The sequence below is a fragment of the Sinohyriopsis cumingii genome, chromosome 13 (genome assembly GCF_028554795.1).
Source record: "Sinohyriopsis cumingii isolate HCF-2022 chromosome 13, ASM2855479v2, whole genome shotgun sequence".
Lineage (NCBI taxonomy): Eukaryota > Metazoa > Mollusca > Bivalvia > Unionida > Unionidae > Sinohyriopsis > Sinohyriopsis cumingii.
In genome coordinates, this window is record NC_142973.1 from 42,735,539 (window position 1) to 42,756,316 (window position 20,778).

A 20,778-nucleotide genomic window follows, 5' to 3' on the forward strand; every position below is an offset into this window, starting at 1 on the left:
AAATAGTTCCAACAAATATTCCGTGTTATTGATATATGTATTATTGACAAGGAGAATTTAAACTCTCGTTTTCATTTGTCATGTTCAAATAATGTACATGCACATGTAGTGTCTGGCAATTCCAATCTGTGCCACAATGTGACATAATCAACAAATGTAACATTGCCGCATAGTTACTTAGTTTTCCTAAAGCCGTTAAAGTAATCGGTTATGTTTTATACCTGGGCCGTTCGATCTGATAAGGATGAACAGATAAGGTGGCGAGTAGACTGAAGCGCGGATTGGGTTCACAAGGATAATCCACACTGACTAGCACCAACCAAGTAAGATGGCGACCGGCTTCAGTCCTACCAGTTATTACAGGTAGGACGTTATGTATGTATGTATGTATGTATGTATGTCTCGACCTTCTGACCTTTATTTCTTGTTCGGTGGTTGATTTTTTTAATAATTTTAATTAACAGAAGCGATTAAGTATTAAAAAAAGTAGTTAACATACCAGAGCCTTCACATACATTTCTAGTTCTTTCATCTGGATTACGTTATGTATATGTGATACAAAGTTTGTTTCATTGTCACTGAACCATTGGTATTTCGAAATTCATATGATCGCTCTCGTCACTGGGTACTGGCATCAAAATACATCACTCGGTTTCTGTACATACGAAAAAAGCAATAGCTTTTGTTTTGATTGTTTTAGGCCGCCTGAATGGAAAATAGCGGCTTGGTGTGGGGATTGGGATGTGGGTTGGCGGTTGGTGGTGGTTGTGTTGGTGTTGATGTGGGGATGGGGTTGAGTATCGTGTCATCTTACTTTCTTGTTTACAACGTTCACTCAACCGCGAACTGCAGAGGGTCAGATCTACCACCGCACGCGCTAAAGTCAATGATGTGGATTATTATATCCATGAATTGACGCGAACAAATTGAAACCGACTAACAGGCACATCATGTGACGGGATATCACGCCACAGTTTCATTAACATTCACGACATTCTTTTCTGCTCTATCTGAGATTTTACATTATCCTGAATATTAAATATATGCTAATGGGATTTTCTTTTCAAACGTAGCGATGGAAGAAACACTGAACAATATCACAGTTTTAAAATTGTACACAAGAGAATTTTTCCTTTTAGAAAACAGGAGTCGACGATTCCTCAGATTAAGGAAATCCTTGAGTTTTCTTCAGAGCCTAAACTCTTGCCAAGAGGTATCTTGAGCGAAACATTCATTGTATTGTTATCAACAAAGCAACTGAAAAATCTCAAACTGAGTAAGAAAATTTTAGATGTTTACTGCATCTAGGGTCTGGTTAGTTATGTTTAACCGCAAATGAACATATCAATAAATAATAATGCCGAAGCAATCGGAGTGAACTTCCTTGCCGAGGAATTCGTAACCAAACAATGGGAACACGTCGAGGCATTTCTACCCAAGTCCACCTCAGAAACATGCAGTGATACAGGAATAATCGGGCAAATGGCCAGAAAATAGCAGAGAACTCTGTCGCACGCAAAATTACACCTGGTAAAATAGAGCAATGTTAAAAGCGTAATATTTGACGGAATTGTTGACACAAGTTGCGTGAAAACATATTTAGTGAGTTGATGCTTAAAAAAAGAAATTTGGGGAATGTCTCGGTTTGAGAGTGAGTCATCTTAGTGGAATCAACGTAAGATGTGTGACGTGCATTTTGAAGCAATTCGGTAAATAGGGTATATGTACATGCAGTGGCGGCGAATGTAGTATTTTGAGATGTTTTCCAATCATTTGTTGAAAGACTCGAACGTGTTCTTATTTACCTCGTTATCCAACTGGGGGCTAGCTCTGCTTTGTTCGTTGTTGGATGATCGTTATCAAGGCAAACACTGTAGTGTGGATTTATCTAGATCATGTACCAGTTGACTATACTTACGGATTTTCTATAAAATTCTGAATCTCAATGCTTTTTCGATCTTGCACGTGTGTGTGTGGTGATTTGGATTTTAAGCGTAGCTTTAACAGTTTCTCGGTCATATTGCTACGATGTCTGCAGTGTAGCAGCTTATAGTGATGTCTGGCACTGGGGTATCATCCCTCAGACATGTAGCATGATGTCCCACCCAGTCACATTATCCTGACACCAGGCCGACCAGTCCTAACACTAATTCTTAATGTTGAGCACCAAGCGACGCATTTGTCTGTACCATTTTTAAAAGTCTTTGGTATGACTCAACCGGGGTTCAAACACGCAACCTCCACCGCATCCTAGGCGGACGCTCAAATCACTTAGGTCAACGGAGCGATCTAGAATGATTGAGCACATATAATACAACTTTGTATGTGTGCGTACGTTGGTTGTTGAACGGCATTTTGACACATTATGACACACTGAGGCTGAAGGCCCTGGCTAACATTTGCATTTATGGGACTCGCAACTCTTTGATTTTGTGTTCGACGCTCTATTCGACTGAGCTACCAAGGTTGCGGTATGTATGTATGTATGTATGTATGTATGTATGTATGTATGTATGTATGTATGTGAACATGGAAAACCGAGAACAATGCATTATTTGGAATATGGATTATCACTGTTAATGGAATAAGACTAAGTCTATTATGGTATGAAAAATATATATATTCAATTTCGTTTTTTTTTTTCCTTCTTTCCATTGTAACTGCATTAGACGTGGTTTTATATCTACCGGTAATGTACACACTTTTTTAATGGGTGTGTTGCCCATACGAGATACAATTCAGCAATCAGTTACGACTATTTCTCGTCTCATTCAAATCTCGTTCAACCGTGAAGTAATCGCGCTGTAAAGTAATTATCTGCTATAACAATAGTACAGTATACCTTTCCATTCTGTCTTCACCAGGTAATGGTTTTATATATAAAGGATCCATAGTTGAGTTTTCTGTTAAAAATGTAAATGTCATTACATTAATGTTTGTCTATCAAAATATACAAATTCCATCAAACTTTAAAAACATTTAAGTCGATGGAACATGTCTGTGAACATATCTCTTCGTAAAGCAAATATTTCTTTCATTTTTTAAATACATTTTTACATTTGTTTTTTGCTATATCAATATTTGCGATTTCATCTGATCTTTCGATATCTATCTTGGTGGAGACTTGTACATAACATTATGCCCAAAGCTTTGGTACAAAATGCGTCGCGCACCACAGCTACGCCGCTCAACCTTCAGAAGTTGGGTATTTTTCAAAACCGATGACTTCCAGGGGAATGCAGACTACATGCAAGATATACTTACCTTCGAAATTGAAGAGCTTGATAACATGCAAAGACAACGTACCCCCGAAACTGAAGATTTGAAAACGGAAGTGCCAAAGCACATGTTAATACATTTTACGAAGAAAGTTACTTAGCTCAAATTTCATTCAAGATATATTTTAGATTGACCTTAGCAAGTCATCACAACAAATCAAAAAAAAAAAAAAGGGGTGGGGGTGGGGGGCGAGTGTTTGGAACAATTTTGTCAAACTAATAACATATATTCGCGTCCACTGGGTTTATCTGGTTAGGGATAATATCCGAAACTGTAGAGTGAATCGTCAGAAAACAGCGACGCTTACTTAGCGGTGATGGTGCAGTCTTTGGCGCTATATCTTAACTTCTCGTAAGGCATTCTGGGCATTGCTCGCCATCGAATGTACTCACAGTTTCATTAGTAGATTTTTATATTTGACTCAGTTAAAAATTATTTGGTGATATTGCTGATGTAATTTCTAGTGTGGTTGGAGAAATAGTTGGAGATATTGAATACGAAATATATTTTGCTCCTCTGGCGTATGGCCAACCGTCAGATGTATGGCTAAGAAAAACCATTAACTATAACGTATTTTGAATTTTAATCATTTAAAACTTTCTTTACCTCGCATTTACCTTTTTGCCTTTTATTGCATTTTAATAATAATAATAATAATAATAATAATAATAATAATATTATTATTATTATTATTATTATTATTATTATTATTATTATTATTATTATTATTATTATTAAATGCAAGTGGTAGACATATTGGAAACTTCACATCTAAGCCACATTATTCTGTAACAGCCACAGACTACTTACCTTTAGATCAGTCATTATTGGCATGTATATCTACCTTCAGAATTGGTATTATAATTGAATCTATTTATCAGCCAATATTTCACTCTGGGCTAGCTGTTCAAATTACCCTCACAGGTGAAAATAATGAAAGTATTTCTCAAGAAGAGAGACATACATGTATATGGAATGAAATACAAAGAAATACATTGTTCCAAATAGTCCACTCTTGACTATCAGAAAAATCGCATACTAAACTCACAATGATAGAACAAAAGCAGTTCGATACTGCTTTTCAATTCTTTGGTGGAGACTATTTCTGAATCAGGACCGACGATCAAAGTAAATCAAAATGATATGAAAAAAATGATATCGAGTTTTGGCCAACAACCTTGGTATGATGCAGAAAAATATCGCGCACCTGAGGCACTTAAAAACTTAAGAAATAATAATAATATAACAGATAACTTGGCTTTAAATAAGCACCATAGAAATATGTGCCAAAACATTACTTGTCAGGAACGCAACTAATGGGGAAAAAAAAAGGGAAAAGAAATGACTTGAAAAACACTCTCGGACAAATATTCGAAACGCTTCTAGAAACTTTTAAAATGTCCAAATACCGCAATGAGTGAAAAAAATAAATAAATAAACGTCACTTGATTTTATGAGTAATTTTCAAAATTATTTAATATGCATTACGGTATGGGTAGAGTCTCAGATTTAACGAAACAACCAATATTCACAATTAAAATCTGGGCGATAAAATAACTGAAGAAGTGCAATTTGCTACAGAAAGTTTAAAGTCGGAAAAATCGGGAGGTATTGATGACCTTTGTAGCGACTTTTTAAAGGCACCTGGAAATATAAAGGTTCATATTTTAGTGTATACTTTCAAAACATTATTTGATCTCGGATACTTCTGTTATCGCGCTCATTTATAAAAATCGGGAATATAAATATGCCTGAACATTATAGAGACCTAGACCTTCTACCAGTCATCAGGAAAATATTTATTATTTTTTAAATAAAAGACTAGTGCTACGACTCTTTGGTCTTAAACTAAGTAACAGCAAATAGTGAAAACCAAAAGGTTTATTAAAATTCAACAAATAATTTAGTTCCTGTGAATACAAAGTGAAAATTTACAAGGAACTTACATTATCATAATTAAAATCCCAAATAGTGCTAAATGTTTTATCTCAAGTCCAAAAATATAGAATATTCCGAATGAATTTCAGTTTTGAATGCGCTGATAATGTTGACGTGCTAACAATCTTGGTGTATCACAATGATATAATCCAAAAATGATATAATCCAAAATGTCTCTAAATGAATCCACAATAAAACCAAAAATAGTGACTTAGTGCAAAGACACTTTATCGTTTGAAGATTAGACTTAGTCGTTTTGGTAAATTGTCTATAAAACCATATTCTAAATACCTGATATTGAAATAGCACCAATTTTGAATTATGGGTCAGAGTGTGGGTTAATTTACAAAGCAAACGACGTCGAAGCTGTATATACGTCTGTATATACGTCTTTTTGTAAATATATGATTGGAATTACAAAACACACTCCAAATGCTTGTTTCTACAATGAGTTAGTCAGAATGCCAATGTCAACAGTAAGATATGGAAGAATTCTTTAGTACTGGTTCAAATTATTGAAGATGACTGATAATATGTTCCCAAAACAAAGCTATAACACTGTGATTGTTGAGTAAATAGAGTTAAGAATCTATTGTTTTCATATGGAATGGAAAAATGTGGGTTAATCAAGGGGTGGGGGACGAGAAACTCGTTTACATCATATTTAAACAATGCTGTAAAGATATCTTTCCACAAGAACGCAGTGGAGACTTAAATTCAATAGATGGATTACAATTCTATAATACGAGCAGAAACGAGTTGAGTTGTAAATACTATGTAGATTGTTTGAAATTTTCGCACAGTGTTCGCTTGCTAGTTATTTTCAGAAATGGAATCTTTCATATAATGGTATATATAGGTAGATTAAAAAATATTCCTGTATTGAAAGACTGCCATTTGTGCAGATATAGAAGACGAATTTCAGTCTGGTGTTAAATGTCTCATGTATGATAACTTGTTAAATGCTCATTTACCTTCTTGCGTTCATTGTAATGCAGGTCACATACTGTTTTATTATTATTATTATTATTATTATTATTATTATTATTATTATTAAAATAATAATAATAATAATAATAATAATAATAATAATAATAATCTTCTTTATTTCTTGCAACTTAGGCTTCTTGTAACTTAGGCCACATGCTCTAAACTATAGTACAACGACGAAACATAACAAATCTATTATTATTATTATTATTATTATTGTTATTATTATTATTATTATTATTATTATTATTATTAAATCCATTGTTAAAAATGACGATAGTTTATCAAGCGCCTAAACTTTATTAGCATATCTTCGGTAGTAATTTTTGGCCCATGCAATATTTATCAGCGTTTATCGATTTATACCATGAATGGATTTGAATATAGAACGATATACTTAGTTTGGACTTGAAACATATAGACATAATGGAAATGAATCGTGGGGTTATCGTTACACCGGGGTGTTAATGGTATTTCATTCTTATCGCCCTCTGATTGAACATTATACCCTACACATGGTAACAAACATTGATTCAAAGCTGAGATAACATACGTACAGACAGTTTGGACATTTCATCGATAGATCCGATTTAATCCGTGGTGATCTGAGAAGATTTCTTGATCGAGGAAATGGAGTTTCAACGCAGCCCGACGACATTTACCCCAGCCTATATGTGGGAAGAGTTTCAGTGCCTTCCAAGACCAAGGTAAGATAGGGGTCTTATTCGAGTCAATTTGGGTGTTACATGGAAATTTTTTAGTACAGTGGTGCAAATAGGAGCACTGTAAAGTCATGAAATGCCCGTACGATATTTTTCAGGCAGACGAGGAATATGAAGAAAAAAACCCACATACGCACACTTTTTGAGAGTGTTAGGAAGCTAAATAGAGGGCAGACTAAAGTGAAGGAATACGTTATTGTTCATTGTGTCTTTGACAAAATATTTATATATTCGAGGCTTTTAAAGACTCCGACCTTTTCGCTATATATATATATATATATATATATATATATATATATATATATATATATATATATATATATATGGTATATGATCATTTCTGCAGATAAACGTACTCGTGTCGTTTACTTTTTTTTAAACCGACTTAGGTAACTAGGGAAGGAAGATATTACATAGATTACCTGTTGTTGAGAGAACAGGTGTAATTCGAGCCTATTTATGTGCATTCAAAACCTTTCAACTGATTCCAACGTGTCGGGCTATTTTTTTGTTGCTTTGTTTTGGTGCCGTATTCTTCCTATCAAAAGATCATGTAAGACGATACGATATTGCATATATATATATATATATATATATATATATATATATATATATATATATATATATATATATATATATAAATATAAAGAGAGAGAGAGAGAGAGAGGAGATAATAATAAATAATAGTAGGCACAATTAATATTTTAATACAAATAATACTATCATACAGGTTAGATAATTTTTAATTCGTACTCTACCAGCATGATAGCATTTTTTGTATTAATATATATGTGTATTGTTACGAGTCTAGGCTCTTACAGAAAATAACAGGAAAAAGTGAAGATAACCAGCTTTTTAACAAATAATTTGTTTCCCTAGACCTGCCCCGCTCGGCGCTCAGCATTAAGAGGTTAGTGTTAGGACTGGTCGGCCTGGTGTCAGGATAATGTGACTGGATGGGACATCATGTTACATGTCTGCGGCATGGTGTCCCAGTGCTAGACATCACTATAAACTGCCACACTGCAGACATCGTAGCTATATGACTGAAAAACTGTTAAAGCTACGTTAAAAATCCAAATCACACACTTTCACACACACACACACACACACACATTTCCCTAGTCTATCAAGTGAAAAATGAGGAAAAGGACTTACCTATCAAATCCAAAACTAATTCAAGAATTAAAAATTAGAAGTCCTAGTAATAAAAAGTCCTAAATGAAACTGAGTTCGAGTGCCGATGAAAATCCCAAATGGAAGGCGATGGCTTCATTAAAGGTCAACGAAGTGCTGCAGCGTCAACAGTCTCTTGTTGAGTCACAGCAAATATTATTCCAGTGTTTGAATTATGTATACATTTCGATACATGTCCTTGTCCAAGAATTAATTTAGAGCACTATTATTTCCAGGGAAAAGAATCTACTTTCTTCAAAATAATTTGAAGGAAATATTTTTTTAAGCCCAAACTGGACACAACATAAAAACACACGGACGTCTCAAGTGTTAAGGCACGAATGACAAGTCTTTCTCAGTACATCAGTAATAAATGTAACTAAGGCGCAAACGAGATGCCCGGATGGGGGTCAACCTTCTAGAATGGAAGTTTGTTACATGATAGATATAACGTAGTCCAGGTATGACCTTGACTTAACATAATAATTCTTTCTCTGAGAAAGAAAAACAAATGTGTTTACTAAAGCTATCACTGGTTCTGAATCAAGGTCAGAAACTCCATACAGTGTTTCTATTATTAGGTGTTTACAAACGAAAATTAAAACAAATCAAGTCCAATAAACAATATTACATTACACTATCATGTAGCTGAATAAAACTAAATATTAAAGCTAACAAACAAATAATTAATTTAAATATACATAACTATATATATATATATATATATATATATATATATATATATATATATATATATATATATATATATATATATATATATATCCCATGACCTTGCATCAGATCACCTCTGCATTATATGCCATCTTGACGTATCAGTCCCTAACCCTCCACCTTTATCTGCTACTAAGAGAAACCTCCGTATGATAATTAGAACCAAACTAATGCACGACATCCAAGCTAACCTAACAACTTGCTTACCTCCTACCGCAGAACAACTCCATAACTGCATGCGTTCATTGCTTGACAAACATGCCCCAACTACCAAGTGCAGAATATCAGTTCAAAAGTGTTCTCCATGGTATAGCAGTGTTAGGGACCGGCTTCGCGTTGCTAAAAGAGACCGCCGTAAAGCTGAGGGGCTTTGGATTTCCACCAGACTCACTATTCATAAGCAAATCTATGAAGCCTCTAAGAAGAATATCACAAATATAGTCCATGCAGCGAAATCAGCCCACTACACTACTAAGATCATGGAAAGTTTCAGCTGCAAAGAGCTCTTCGAGATTTCTAACAAGCTAATGTCAAGGAACAAATCTACACCACTTCCAACTATCTTTTCTCCAGTCGACCTTCCGGACATGTTTGCAAATTTCTTTCGTGACAAAGTACAAACCATTAGAGATAAGCTTGACACCACAATTTCAATTGACTCGTCGTCACCATACAGTTGGAATACAGAATTTGAGCGGCAACCATTAGCAGCCTTTGAACCTGTCTCAATGGATTTCGTACGTACAATCGTGATGAAGAGTGCACCAAAGTCATGTGAACTTGATCCAATTCCAACATCACTGCTGCTTGAGTGTTTAGATCCAGTATTGCCTTCACTAACTGATCTTATTAATACCTTTCTCTCATCCGGGGAATTCCCAACATTTTTCAAAACTGCCATTGTAAAGTCTCTGCTGAAGAAACCAACACTTGACCATAACGATTTAAAGAACTACCGCCCAGTTTCTAATCTCCCATTCATATCAAAAATCTTGGAAAAGGTTGTTCTATACCAGCTTTTATCTCATCTAAATTCAAACAGTCTTTTTAGCAATGTACAATCTGCATATCGCCCTTGCCACAGTACTGAAACTACTCTTCTAAAAGTAGTTAATGACATTCTCTCTGCTTTGGATAGCGGAAAGATTACAGTCCTCACCCTCCTTGATTTGTCTGCAGCATTTGCCACAATAGACCATGATATATTACTTCACCGTCTCCAGCATGTATTTGGCATTCATGATACAGCCTTACTGTGGTTCAAGTCCTACTTGGTCAACAGGACACAAATTGTATCTGCAAATGGAATACACTCCAGCCCAGTTGTCGTGTTCCACAGGGGTCTGTTTTTGGACCTGTTCTCTTCATCCTGTACACTCAATCGCTCTCAAGTATCATAGATCATCATCCAGTGTCTCACCAATTGTACGCTGATGACACCCAAATATACAAATCTAGCCACCCGACTGAAGTTGATGCTACCATCCAAGGTGTAGAGAGGTGCATTTCTGATGTGAAATCATGGATGACATGTAACAAGCTGTAGATGAATGATGATAAAACTGAGGCCATTCTAATCACAACACAAAGACTTTCTCATTCACATCCTTTACCTCAAAATAATAAATATCAGCAACACCAACATTAAATTCACGCAATCAGTACGAAACCTAGGTGTTACTCTGGACAGTACTCTCACATTGCACCAACATGTCATGAACATATGCAAGGCTGCATATCTTGAGCTGAGACGCATCAGCTCAATTCCCAAATATCTTTCAGTTGATGCCACTAAAACACTTGTGTGTTCATTAGTACTTTCAAGACTGGACTATTGCAACTCAATTCTGTCTGGTTAATCTCAATATCTACTCCAGAAACTTCAAAAAGTTCAAAACACAGCTGCTCGGATCATACTTAGAGTACCACGATCAGAGCACACCTCCCCACTGCTCTGTACCTTACACTGGCTATCCATTCGATCCAGAATCAAACACAAAATTTGTTCTCTGTGCTACGTTTCACTGTCAGACTCTAGTCTAACATACCTATCCGACCTCACCCATGTGTACACACCAGCAAGATACTTACGCTCCTCTTCTGCCAATCGTATACTCATTATTCCCACTATGAAAACAAAGTCATATGGACAGCGTTCTTCTGCATACCAGGGCCCAGCAACGTGGAATGAATTGTCCATTGAACTTGGACACGAAGACACAGTGATCACATTCAAGAGAGCTCTCAAAACTCACTTATTTCGACTGAAGAACAAATTTAAAGACCTAATAATGTTTCCTACCTTAAATATTCTCAGCATGTTTTTTAATGTTTTCTAATTTCATAGTGTTTGTTTTTGTAATCATATCATTATATTTTTTGTAATCTTATAAGTGTTGTCTAATTTTGTAAAGCGCTTAGAGCTTCTAAAGATAAGGCGCTATACAAAGTCCTCATTATTATTATATATATATATATATATATATATATATATATATATATATATATATATATATATATATATATATATATATATATATATATATATATATATATATATATATATATATATATATATATATATATATATATATATATATATGTATGTGTGTGTGTGTGTGTGTGTGTGTGTGTGTGTGTGTGTGTGATCAATGAAGTCATACTATTGGAAACATTGAAGCATGAGAATGAGATCTGAAAAGAAAATTTTATATACCCTATTGAAATAATGCCATAATATAATAATGCCAGTCAGTAACTTATTAGCATTTACAACTCAAACATGTTTTTGTGTTCTAAGGAATAAACAAATGAAAAGAGAAAAAAAATAAGAAAACTATATCGATGTTGTCATTGATGGAGCGGTGTGTGTAGATAAAGGACTTTTAACTTCAGCTCGGGTGGTGGCATACAGTAATAATAAAATAAGTACCAGAGATATAATAACATATTGTGAAGACAAGTAGTGATCAATACACCCTCAAATATTTTAGTTTTAATTGTGTATTTATGGACTTTAATGAAGATCTTGTTAACCTCAACCAGTTGGAAGAGGGATACCCATTAATAACAACGTTATATCTGTATGGGACAATATTTATATTGTTCTGTTTCTGAGGGTAACATCTTTTGCACAGTGTAAGAGAGAATTCTTTGCGGTTTCTGGTTCACAGTATGAACATCTATTGCTATATGACAATTTTTATATATAAAAGACCGTCGTTTAACAAACAACAACTAAGTCGAAGTCTTGTTCGCATAATTTGTGTTATCTTTCTCCTTGACACGAATATGTTGGGGCTTTTTCTAGATTCATATTTAAATATGATTATAAAGAGTAAAACAAAGGGTTGTTTCGAATTTTTCAAAGAGAGAACGTTCAATTTCGCAAGAAAGTTTGGTAAAAATTAACTTTGCTATAGATTGGCATTGACGTAGGGCGTTTGGAGGTTTGTTCCACCACGAAGTTGTCTATTATATACCTGCTGGACACTTTGCGGAGGAAACGTCTGTCATCATGATGAACCTCTTCAATGGTGCATTTAAAAAAAAACAACTCATTATTCTATGTTTGCCGCGCCTTGCTGAAAGTCTTTACCATTTCTTCGCTCAAAATTCTAGGAAATGATGTGGACATTGTTGCATTACAAACGACTGTGGTTGTTTTAGAGTCGTTTTCATCTTTTTCATAATACTGAGTGCAGATAATATCCTCATCAGACATAGTCCTGTAATGGACCCTATATCAGTGGCAACATCATTAGTGTAAACTAGAAGAAGTAAAAACAGTGGTTCAAGTATAGATCCATGGGCACATTAGCCTTGACGTGTTTCAAATCATTCCAAAAGCCCATCACCAATTTTAATATTTCTTAGCTTGTGAGCGAATCTTTTGTACCAGACTCTGTCCGAACTGTTCGGTTGGGTGTAAACTCGGTGAAAATACTATTTCTGTATTTGACAAAATTAATTACCTTTATATTCTTTCCCATCTATTTTAAAATCTGCAAACCAACGAAACGCAACGCTGAACAAACAAAAACATCAATGCATCTTTTATTGAAGAGAATACGTAAGTAACTTCCACATCCCAATTGATGTACAATTACAAATTATTTATCATACAGGTTTACATATTTTGCTTCATGTTTGTGAATGTTTTGAAAAAAATATGGTTTTTCATTGCCCCAACCCCAGCGCCTCTTTTAAAAGTTTACACTTACTAGTTCCAACTTTGAGTGACGGTAAATACGTGTTTCGTTGTAGAGATATTAGGTAATTCTCAAGATTCCCATCCAGTTTAAAAATAAGAAAACTCTTGTCTTTGGATAAATTACAACGTTTGCGTTGCATTATTGTATACACAAAGCGTTTATGCCTTGGACAATGGTAACATTTGCATTACATTATTGTATGCATAAAACGTTTATGGTTTTGGCAATGGTAACTTTTGCAGTGCATTACTGTATAAACAAAGTGTTTATTATTTGGACATTGATAACTTTGCATTTTATTACTGTATGCACAAAACGTTTATGGTTTGGACATTGGTAACTTTGAATTGCATTATTGTATACACAAAGCGTTTATAGTTTGGACATCGGTAACTTTGAATTGCATTATTGTATACACAAAGCGTTTATGGTTTGGACATCGGTAATTTTGAATTGCATTATTGTATACACAAAGCGTTTATAGTTTGGACATTGGTAACTTTGCATTGCATTATTTTATACACAAAGCGTTTATGGTTTGGACATCGGTAACTTTGAATTACATTATTGTATACACAAAGCGTTTATGGTTTAGACATCGGTAACTTTGAATTGCATTATTGTATACACAAAGCGTTTATAGTTTGGACATGGGTAACTTTACATTGCATTATTTTATACACAAAGCGTTTATAGTTTGGACATCGGTAACTTTGAATTGCATTATTGTATACACAAAGCGTTTATGGTTTGGACATCGGTAATTTTGAATTGCATTATTGTATACACAAAGCGTTTATAGTTTGGACATTGGTAACTTTGCATTGCATTATTTTATACACAAAGCGTTTATGGTTTGGACATCGGTAACTTTGAATTGCATTATTGTATACACAAAGCGTTTATGGTTTAGACATCGGTAACTTTGAATTGCATTATTGTATACACAAAGCGTTTATAGTTTGGACATGGGTAACTTTACATTGCATTATTTTATACACAAAGCGTTTATAGTTTGGACATCGGTAACTTTGAATTGCATTATTGTATACACAAAGCGTTTATGGTTTGGACATCGGTAACTTTGCATTGCATTATTGCATACACAAAGCGTTTATGGTTTGGACATCGGTAACTCTGCATTGCATTATTGTATACACAAAGCGTTTATAGTTTGGACATTGGTAACTTTACATTGCATTATTTTATACACAAAGCGTTTATAGTTTGGACATCGGTAACTTTGAATTGCATTATTGTATACACAAAGCATTTATGGTTTGGACATCGGTAACTTTGCATTGCATTATTGTATACACAAAGCGTTTATGGTTTGGACATTGGTAACTTTGCATTGCATTATTTTATACACAAAACGTTTATACTTTAGACAATGGTAACTTTGCAACTTTGGGATTATTTATGGAGTCATGATAATAGGGTATTTTTTTCGACAGAAATCAACAGAACCAGTATCGGTATGAACTCATAGATCTCTTCCGTGTATATTTGAGATTCAGAATCTAGTAATTAGATATTCAATGTAAGTATCGATCGACAAACTTCTCAGTTCTAAATGCAACATAAAAACAGGCATATGTGTCGTACATTAGACAACTGACTGTAATCTGCACCAATATTTTGAAGTGTAGAGTTTTTGTGTCATGTCAGACAAGTACTGATTTCAATTCGCATCAATATTCCTATGTGTAGAGTTTTTGTGTCATGTCAGACAACAACTGAATTTAATCTGCGTCATTATTCATATGTGCAGAAATTTGTGTCATATCAGACAACTGATTTTAATTTGCGTCATTATTCCCAAGTGTAGACATTTGTGTCATATCAGACAACTGATTTTAATTTGCGTCATCGTTCCTAAGTGTAGAGTTTTTGTGTCATATTAGACAAGATCTGATTTTAATTTGCGTCATTTTTCGTAAGTGTAGAGTATTTGTGTCATGTCAGACAAGAACTGATTTTAATTTGCGTCATTATACCTAAGTCGAGAAATTTGTGTCATATCAGACAACTGATTTAAATTTGCGTCATTATTCCTAAGTGTAGAACTTTGTGGTACTTTAAACAAGTGACAATAATTTGCATCGGTATTCTTATGTGTCAAGTTTTACAATATTTTAATCAGAATAAACGTCACTGTAACACATAAGTAATACATTCATAATAGAGATCAACAAACCATTGTTTAATCCTTAACGTAATACAATGATAATTTTTAATAAAATTAAACAATATGTGAAAGCTAATGTTGCAACGAGATTTTTATGGAGCAACACCAAGAACAAGCCTCGTCGTCGCCGTCGCTGGAAACATTAGTATCATTTTTAGTAAAAAAAATTAAACTTCAACACATCAGTAAACAACATGAAACATTTATGTATATAATTCATTCAAAATAAATGAAAGCACAATACGAGCATATTTATAATGCATCCGCACAAGTAACTTCTAAAGAAGATTCTTACATACATTTACAGTCATGCAAATTTGTTCGTTATTGCATATAAAAGAAATATTATGGAACTGACTGACTTTAGAACAAAAATAAGAAATTCCATGTACAGAAAACAGTGTATCCAAAGTCATAAAACATCGCTGTTTATAAATTATCAATTATGCGATCATTGCAAATTTTCCATTGCAATTGACATTGCCACTTTAGTACGGAAATCTCAGGCTGATCAGGCAGGATTAATAAATCGTAAGTGCAATCAAATGCCTTCTGTCGATTTGACATCGATCATAACTCTTTAGCACTTGTCTTCAGAAGACTATACATTGATTTTACATGCACACGTTGCTCGTGAATTGTAGTAGTTACTTAAAGTAGTTAAATAATATTTTTTATTTCGCTTTTATTTTTCTGCTAGTAAGTATATATAATGTCTATACATATTTACTTAATTAATTAAACATAGCGAAACGTTCACAGTTCTACTTTTGGACTGAAATTCGCTTATCTGGAACTATGACCCCTCCCACCGAGGGTCCGAATAGTCCACGTTTTACTGTAATGTCGTTTTTCTTACAAAATTACACATTTTATATCTGTGTTTTAAAAGTGTCAACATATTAAACTCTCTTGCCTGGGTTTGCACGACATTTAAATTTTAAAATAAAAAGGTTTTGTTCTGCTCTTTTCTTACCCACTAACATCCATTGTACATCAGCAGTCATGCATAAGCGTGTGAACATTTTCGGAATGGTTTTATATCATAATTCATGGATATGATCCGGAACTATCTAAATAATCTATATTGTGCTTGAGATACCGCACTGTTTTAACGTAGACCCCACGGGGGACACTGTGGGGGGCGGTGTCGAGAATTGGACCAGTTGAAGAAGTTCCTTTACTAGGATCGTGAGTACAAAGATTCAGTTATAAACTATTATTTTCAAATTAAACATCCATGCTCACACATTTCTGTATTAAACTTATATATATATATATATATATATATATATATATATATATATATATATATATATATATATATATATATATATATATATATATATATATATATATATATATAATTATGTCTACCTGTCTCTTTCCCGTCTCTTTTCTCTGTTTCCCGTTCGCCATTCTGTCTGTCTGTCCATATAAACACCATACACAGATCCGTCTACCTTCCTTTTTAACACCCTTCTGTTCTTATCTTCATTACACGCAAAAGTTACTTTCGTTTATAACTTTTACAGTTTAGCCTTCAAAATATAAACCCAACATTACACTAGAAATCGTTAATTTTGTCATTTTCTATATATCTTGACTGTAGCTATCTGCACTGCGATGTAAGTCCAAAGTTTCGACGTACTTGAGGACTAGAGTTTATTCCACACAACATCGCAAATTTCATCCTATCTTTAACTCAGCAACTTTTCTACTCAGTATCATTAAGTATAGCTACAAGTACATAAATCGTGTCACACGAAGTATTTAAAAATGAACTAGGTACTTTTAGATACATTTAATTACGTTGACCTGAAAATGTACCGTTACAGATATAATAAAATTCTCGACGCTGTGTGGAACGAGCAATAATTGATTTACATGTACTGGGTGACATCTTTCTTTTAGCTTTGCAACTTGGATGTTGTTTTAGAGCTGGTTCTTACATACAACGGCAAGTACTGGATCAATGACAAAGTATGGTTTGCTGATAATCACCATAATGACGTAGACAATTTATATAGAAGTCTGAATACATATTATAGCAATTGAGAACCCGTCTAGCACCTCAAATAGGTAATTATCCGTTCAGATTAACATACGCATACATGACATTATTACAGCAGGTACATATAAGAAAAAGGTACTTTAATTTAAGATACAATACTCAACGGTGTGAATAGACTGCTAAGGTGTGACAATGGTTAGTCTTTCGTCTTGCCAGCACCCTTGGAGGTCTTGTTGTGTGCTTGCTCTTGCAGCTTCTGGGAATATGCTGTGACAGGAATTTTACTTTCAAAATGTATTACACACGACTCAAAATGAAGAATCCCAAAAATCTCAGACTCGTGGACTTGCCACCGATAGACCTGTATAAAGTTCCTGGGAAAGAGGCATTGTGGGATACTGTTCCTATTGAAGACGAAATCGCGCAAACTTACCATTATGTCGACAAGTCGAAGAGTTTCAGGTAATTAATTGAAAACCAGAAAATATTGCATGGAGAAATTTTGGAGCCCATTGCTAGGTTCATTCCCTGTTACCGCGAGGAAACCATATTTGTAACAGTTGCACTGCATGTTCAAAGTGCTTCTTTTTGATCGCCTATCTTTGATCGTTATCTCATAAATTATTCACGATCCGTCTGTGCATTTAAAAGTATCAATTATTACGTTAAAATGCTCGTTTATGGTAGAAATAAATAGGTGGTACTTACTGTATCACGTTTTCTTAATTATGCTGCCCGCTCCTCCTGAAACGTTCCAACCTACCTCAGAAAAAGCAAATATACACTGCTTTGTTGCACAATAACAGTCAATGGACACACACACACACACACACACACACACATATATATATATATATATATATATATATATATATATATATATATATATATATATATATATATATATATATATATATATATATATATATATATATATATATATATATATATATATATATATATTGAGGAAGGAGTACAGAATTAGAATACCCTGGGACCACCCGAATGATGTCACTTAAACAGGATGTTGAGGTTGCTATATGAATTCAATCGCGTACCTCATATTACACCGAAACATAAAAGGCTCACAGATTTTGGAATTATTTTCGAACGGCGAATTTACTTTTTATGGACTTCAATGAAACCATCAAAACTCAAAATCATACTTATTTTAGTTTTTAAAGTGCCAGTATCACGTATAGGCAGGGTGTTGTATCAAATTTGCCTAGCTGTTATGTGAATTTTTTCATGGGTCCACTCTGTAAAATCCCCTAGGAAAAGATAGGTTAGTAAGCCGATAAAGCATATGAAAGATGCATATCGTAACCTATCAACTCTACACCTGAATTTTCCGTTGTGAAGTAAGAATAGAAAAATAATGTACATAATGAAATCGATGAAGGCTTCGTTTTGAGCTTTGCAATACGGCTGGTTAAATCATCGCAAACTGTTTCGTTGTGTCAACGTAGGTTTTTTTTTTTTTCGTTTTAGCACAACATATGGTAAAATGAATGAATGGTGGAAGATGACAAGAAGCAGGGACACCAGGACAGGAGTCCCAGTCACCATGTCTGACGGCAACTGGCATCAAGTAAACTCTCTTTATGTTTCGTTTTTTTTTAATAAATATTTTGTCATAGGACATTTTTATAGATTCTTTGCATGGATTCCAAACCTAACCGCCTACCTATTTACATACATACATACATACATACATACATACATACATATGGAGAGAGAGAGAGAGAGAGATTTCAATGAAAGATACAGGAAAAGGCCATGGGCATTAAACTGTTGAATATACAGTCCTTAAAAATAGGTTTGAATGTTTCGGATACTCGAATACGTCGTTGCTTCTATCAGAAGAAATTAGAATGGACTTTATTATTCAAAGATATGGGTACAGTAACTTTGCAAAAATCTTATCGAAAAAGAAAACATTATGCCTTTTCTGCGTATTTTTTTGAAGTATCAAAATGAATTGCAGGATCTTTGAAGTTGACCCCCCCCCCCGAGATTATCACAATCTAGACCTAGTACATTAACTGATTTCATGACCAAACCTAGTAATTGAAACAATGACTCGGGGAAAAACTGTTGCGGTAGAAGATGGATACACAACTGATTAGAATGTCGATGTCCACAAAGGTAGAACAATACAGATACCGTATTTATCACTGTAAATACGCATTAAATGCTAATATCGTGGACTCTGATCTGCCATAGTATACTATGCCGGCAGGTCTGGGTCTCTACATTTCACATAAAATAAAATATAGAATAAACACGTCAGCTAAAGAGAGTCCATGTTGTTCTAACGTATAGTGTTGGTATCGTTATTCAAGGGTCGCAGGTTCAAAACCTCTTCAACCCAGTCTAGGTCAGCTTCTTTCGTGTATCTTGAGGAAAGGCATCTACCACTTCCGTTTTCCCCATTACGGTATAGTCAAAAGACGTGTTGAACGTTCCGTTTTCAAAATCAAGCAACTAACCAACCTTTTTGAAATTTCGAGTTTTTCAACTGGATTACAAATTTATGGAGAAAAAAAATGTATTCCCCTGATTGTTCTCACTGGTAATCGTTCTATTTTAAAAGGAATGTGTATACCTTAAAGCAGATTTTTAAAAAAATCAGTTTCTTTATTTTTATGTCGAAATAATGGGATTGATTTGGGTTTGAGAGTAAGCAGCTAGACCTTATTGTATATATCAAACATTTCTGGCTGTGGCTAATTTTAATTTCTAAAGTTAGAGGTAAATTAAATATAAAAAATAAAACAACAACCGTTTTAGTGTGTGTATGTGTGACAATTTCGTAAGTGCACTTTCAGAAAATAATGTGTTTATGTGCTTTGAAAAATTCGGTGTAATATTTCAAGAACATGCAAAGTCATTGTACCCTGCACAATGAACCGCTCCGGTGGCCTAGTGGTTAGAGTGTCCGCCTCGGATGCGGGAGGTAGTGGGTTCGATCATCGGCCGAGTCATACCAAAGACTTACAAAATTGGTACAAACAGCTGCCTCGCTTGGCGCTCAGCATTCAGAGGTTAGTGTTAGGACTGGTCAGCCTGGTATCAGGATAATGACTGGGCGGGACATCATGCTACCTGTCTGCGGCATGATGCCCTAGTTGCTAGACAGCACTATAAACTGCCACACTGCAGACATCATCGGGATATGATTGAAAAATTGTTAAAGCGACTTTTAAAAAAATCCAAATCACACACACACACACACACACACACACACACACACACATACCCTGCACAAGTGTTTTTCACCAGCACACATAAGCAGTCAGGTTCATCAGCAACCATCTTCGCTAGCCAAGGTTCCGATATGTTAGTTCTTTCTACACCTTGGCGGGTCGAGCCGATATCTCTTAGCTACGATGTCGCAGCCTCAACTTGATTTGTTGTGGTTGAGGCTACGAACTGATCCCATATCATGTAATGGAGCAAAAAAATTCGTCACTAAAGTCAGAAAAACAAACAGTGTAGAAATCAAATACATAAGTATAA

The 20,778-nt window shown here is 34.5% G+C and overlaps 1 protein-coding gene across 4 annotated transcripts in view; it reads left to right on the plus strand.

Annotated features, from left to right (window-relative positions):
• The window catches only part of LOC149785300 (uncharacterized), a 40,026-nt gene that overhangs the window by 6,945 nt on the left and 12,303 nt on the right, over positions 1 to 20,778 (plus strand). The window contains exons 1-2 of one of the 4 annotated variants that reach the window (XM_089979183.1): positions 195 to 363; positions 18,748 to 18,847. In XM_089979183.1, coding sequence (XP_089835309.1) covers positions 329 to 363; positions 18,748 to 18,847 — 135 coding nt within the window. In that variant the 5' untranslated portion in view covers positions 195 to 328. Of the gene's footprint in view, positions 1 to 194; positions 364 to 6,635; positions 6,915 to 17,413; positions 17,719 to 18,747; positions 18,848 to 20,778 lie in introns of those variants that run through there. The other 3 variants (XM_089979181.1, XM_089979180.1, XM_089979182.1) reach the window with 3 other exon arrangements.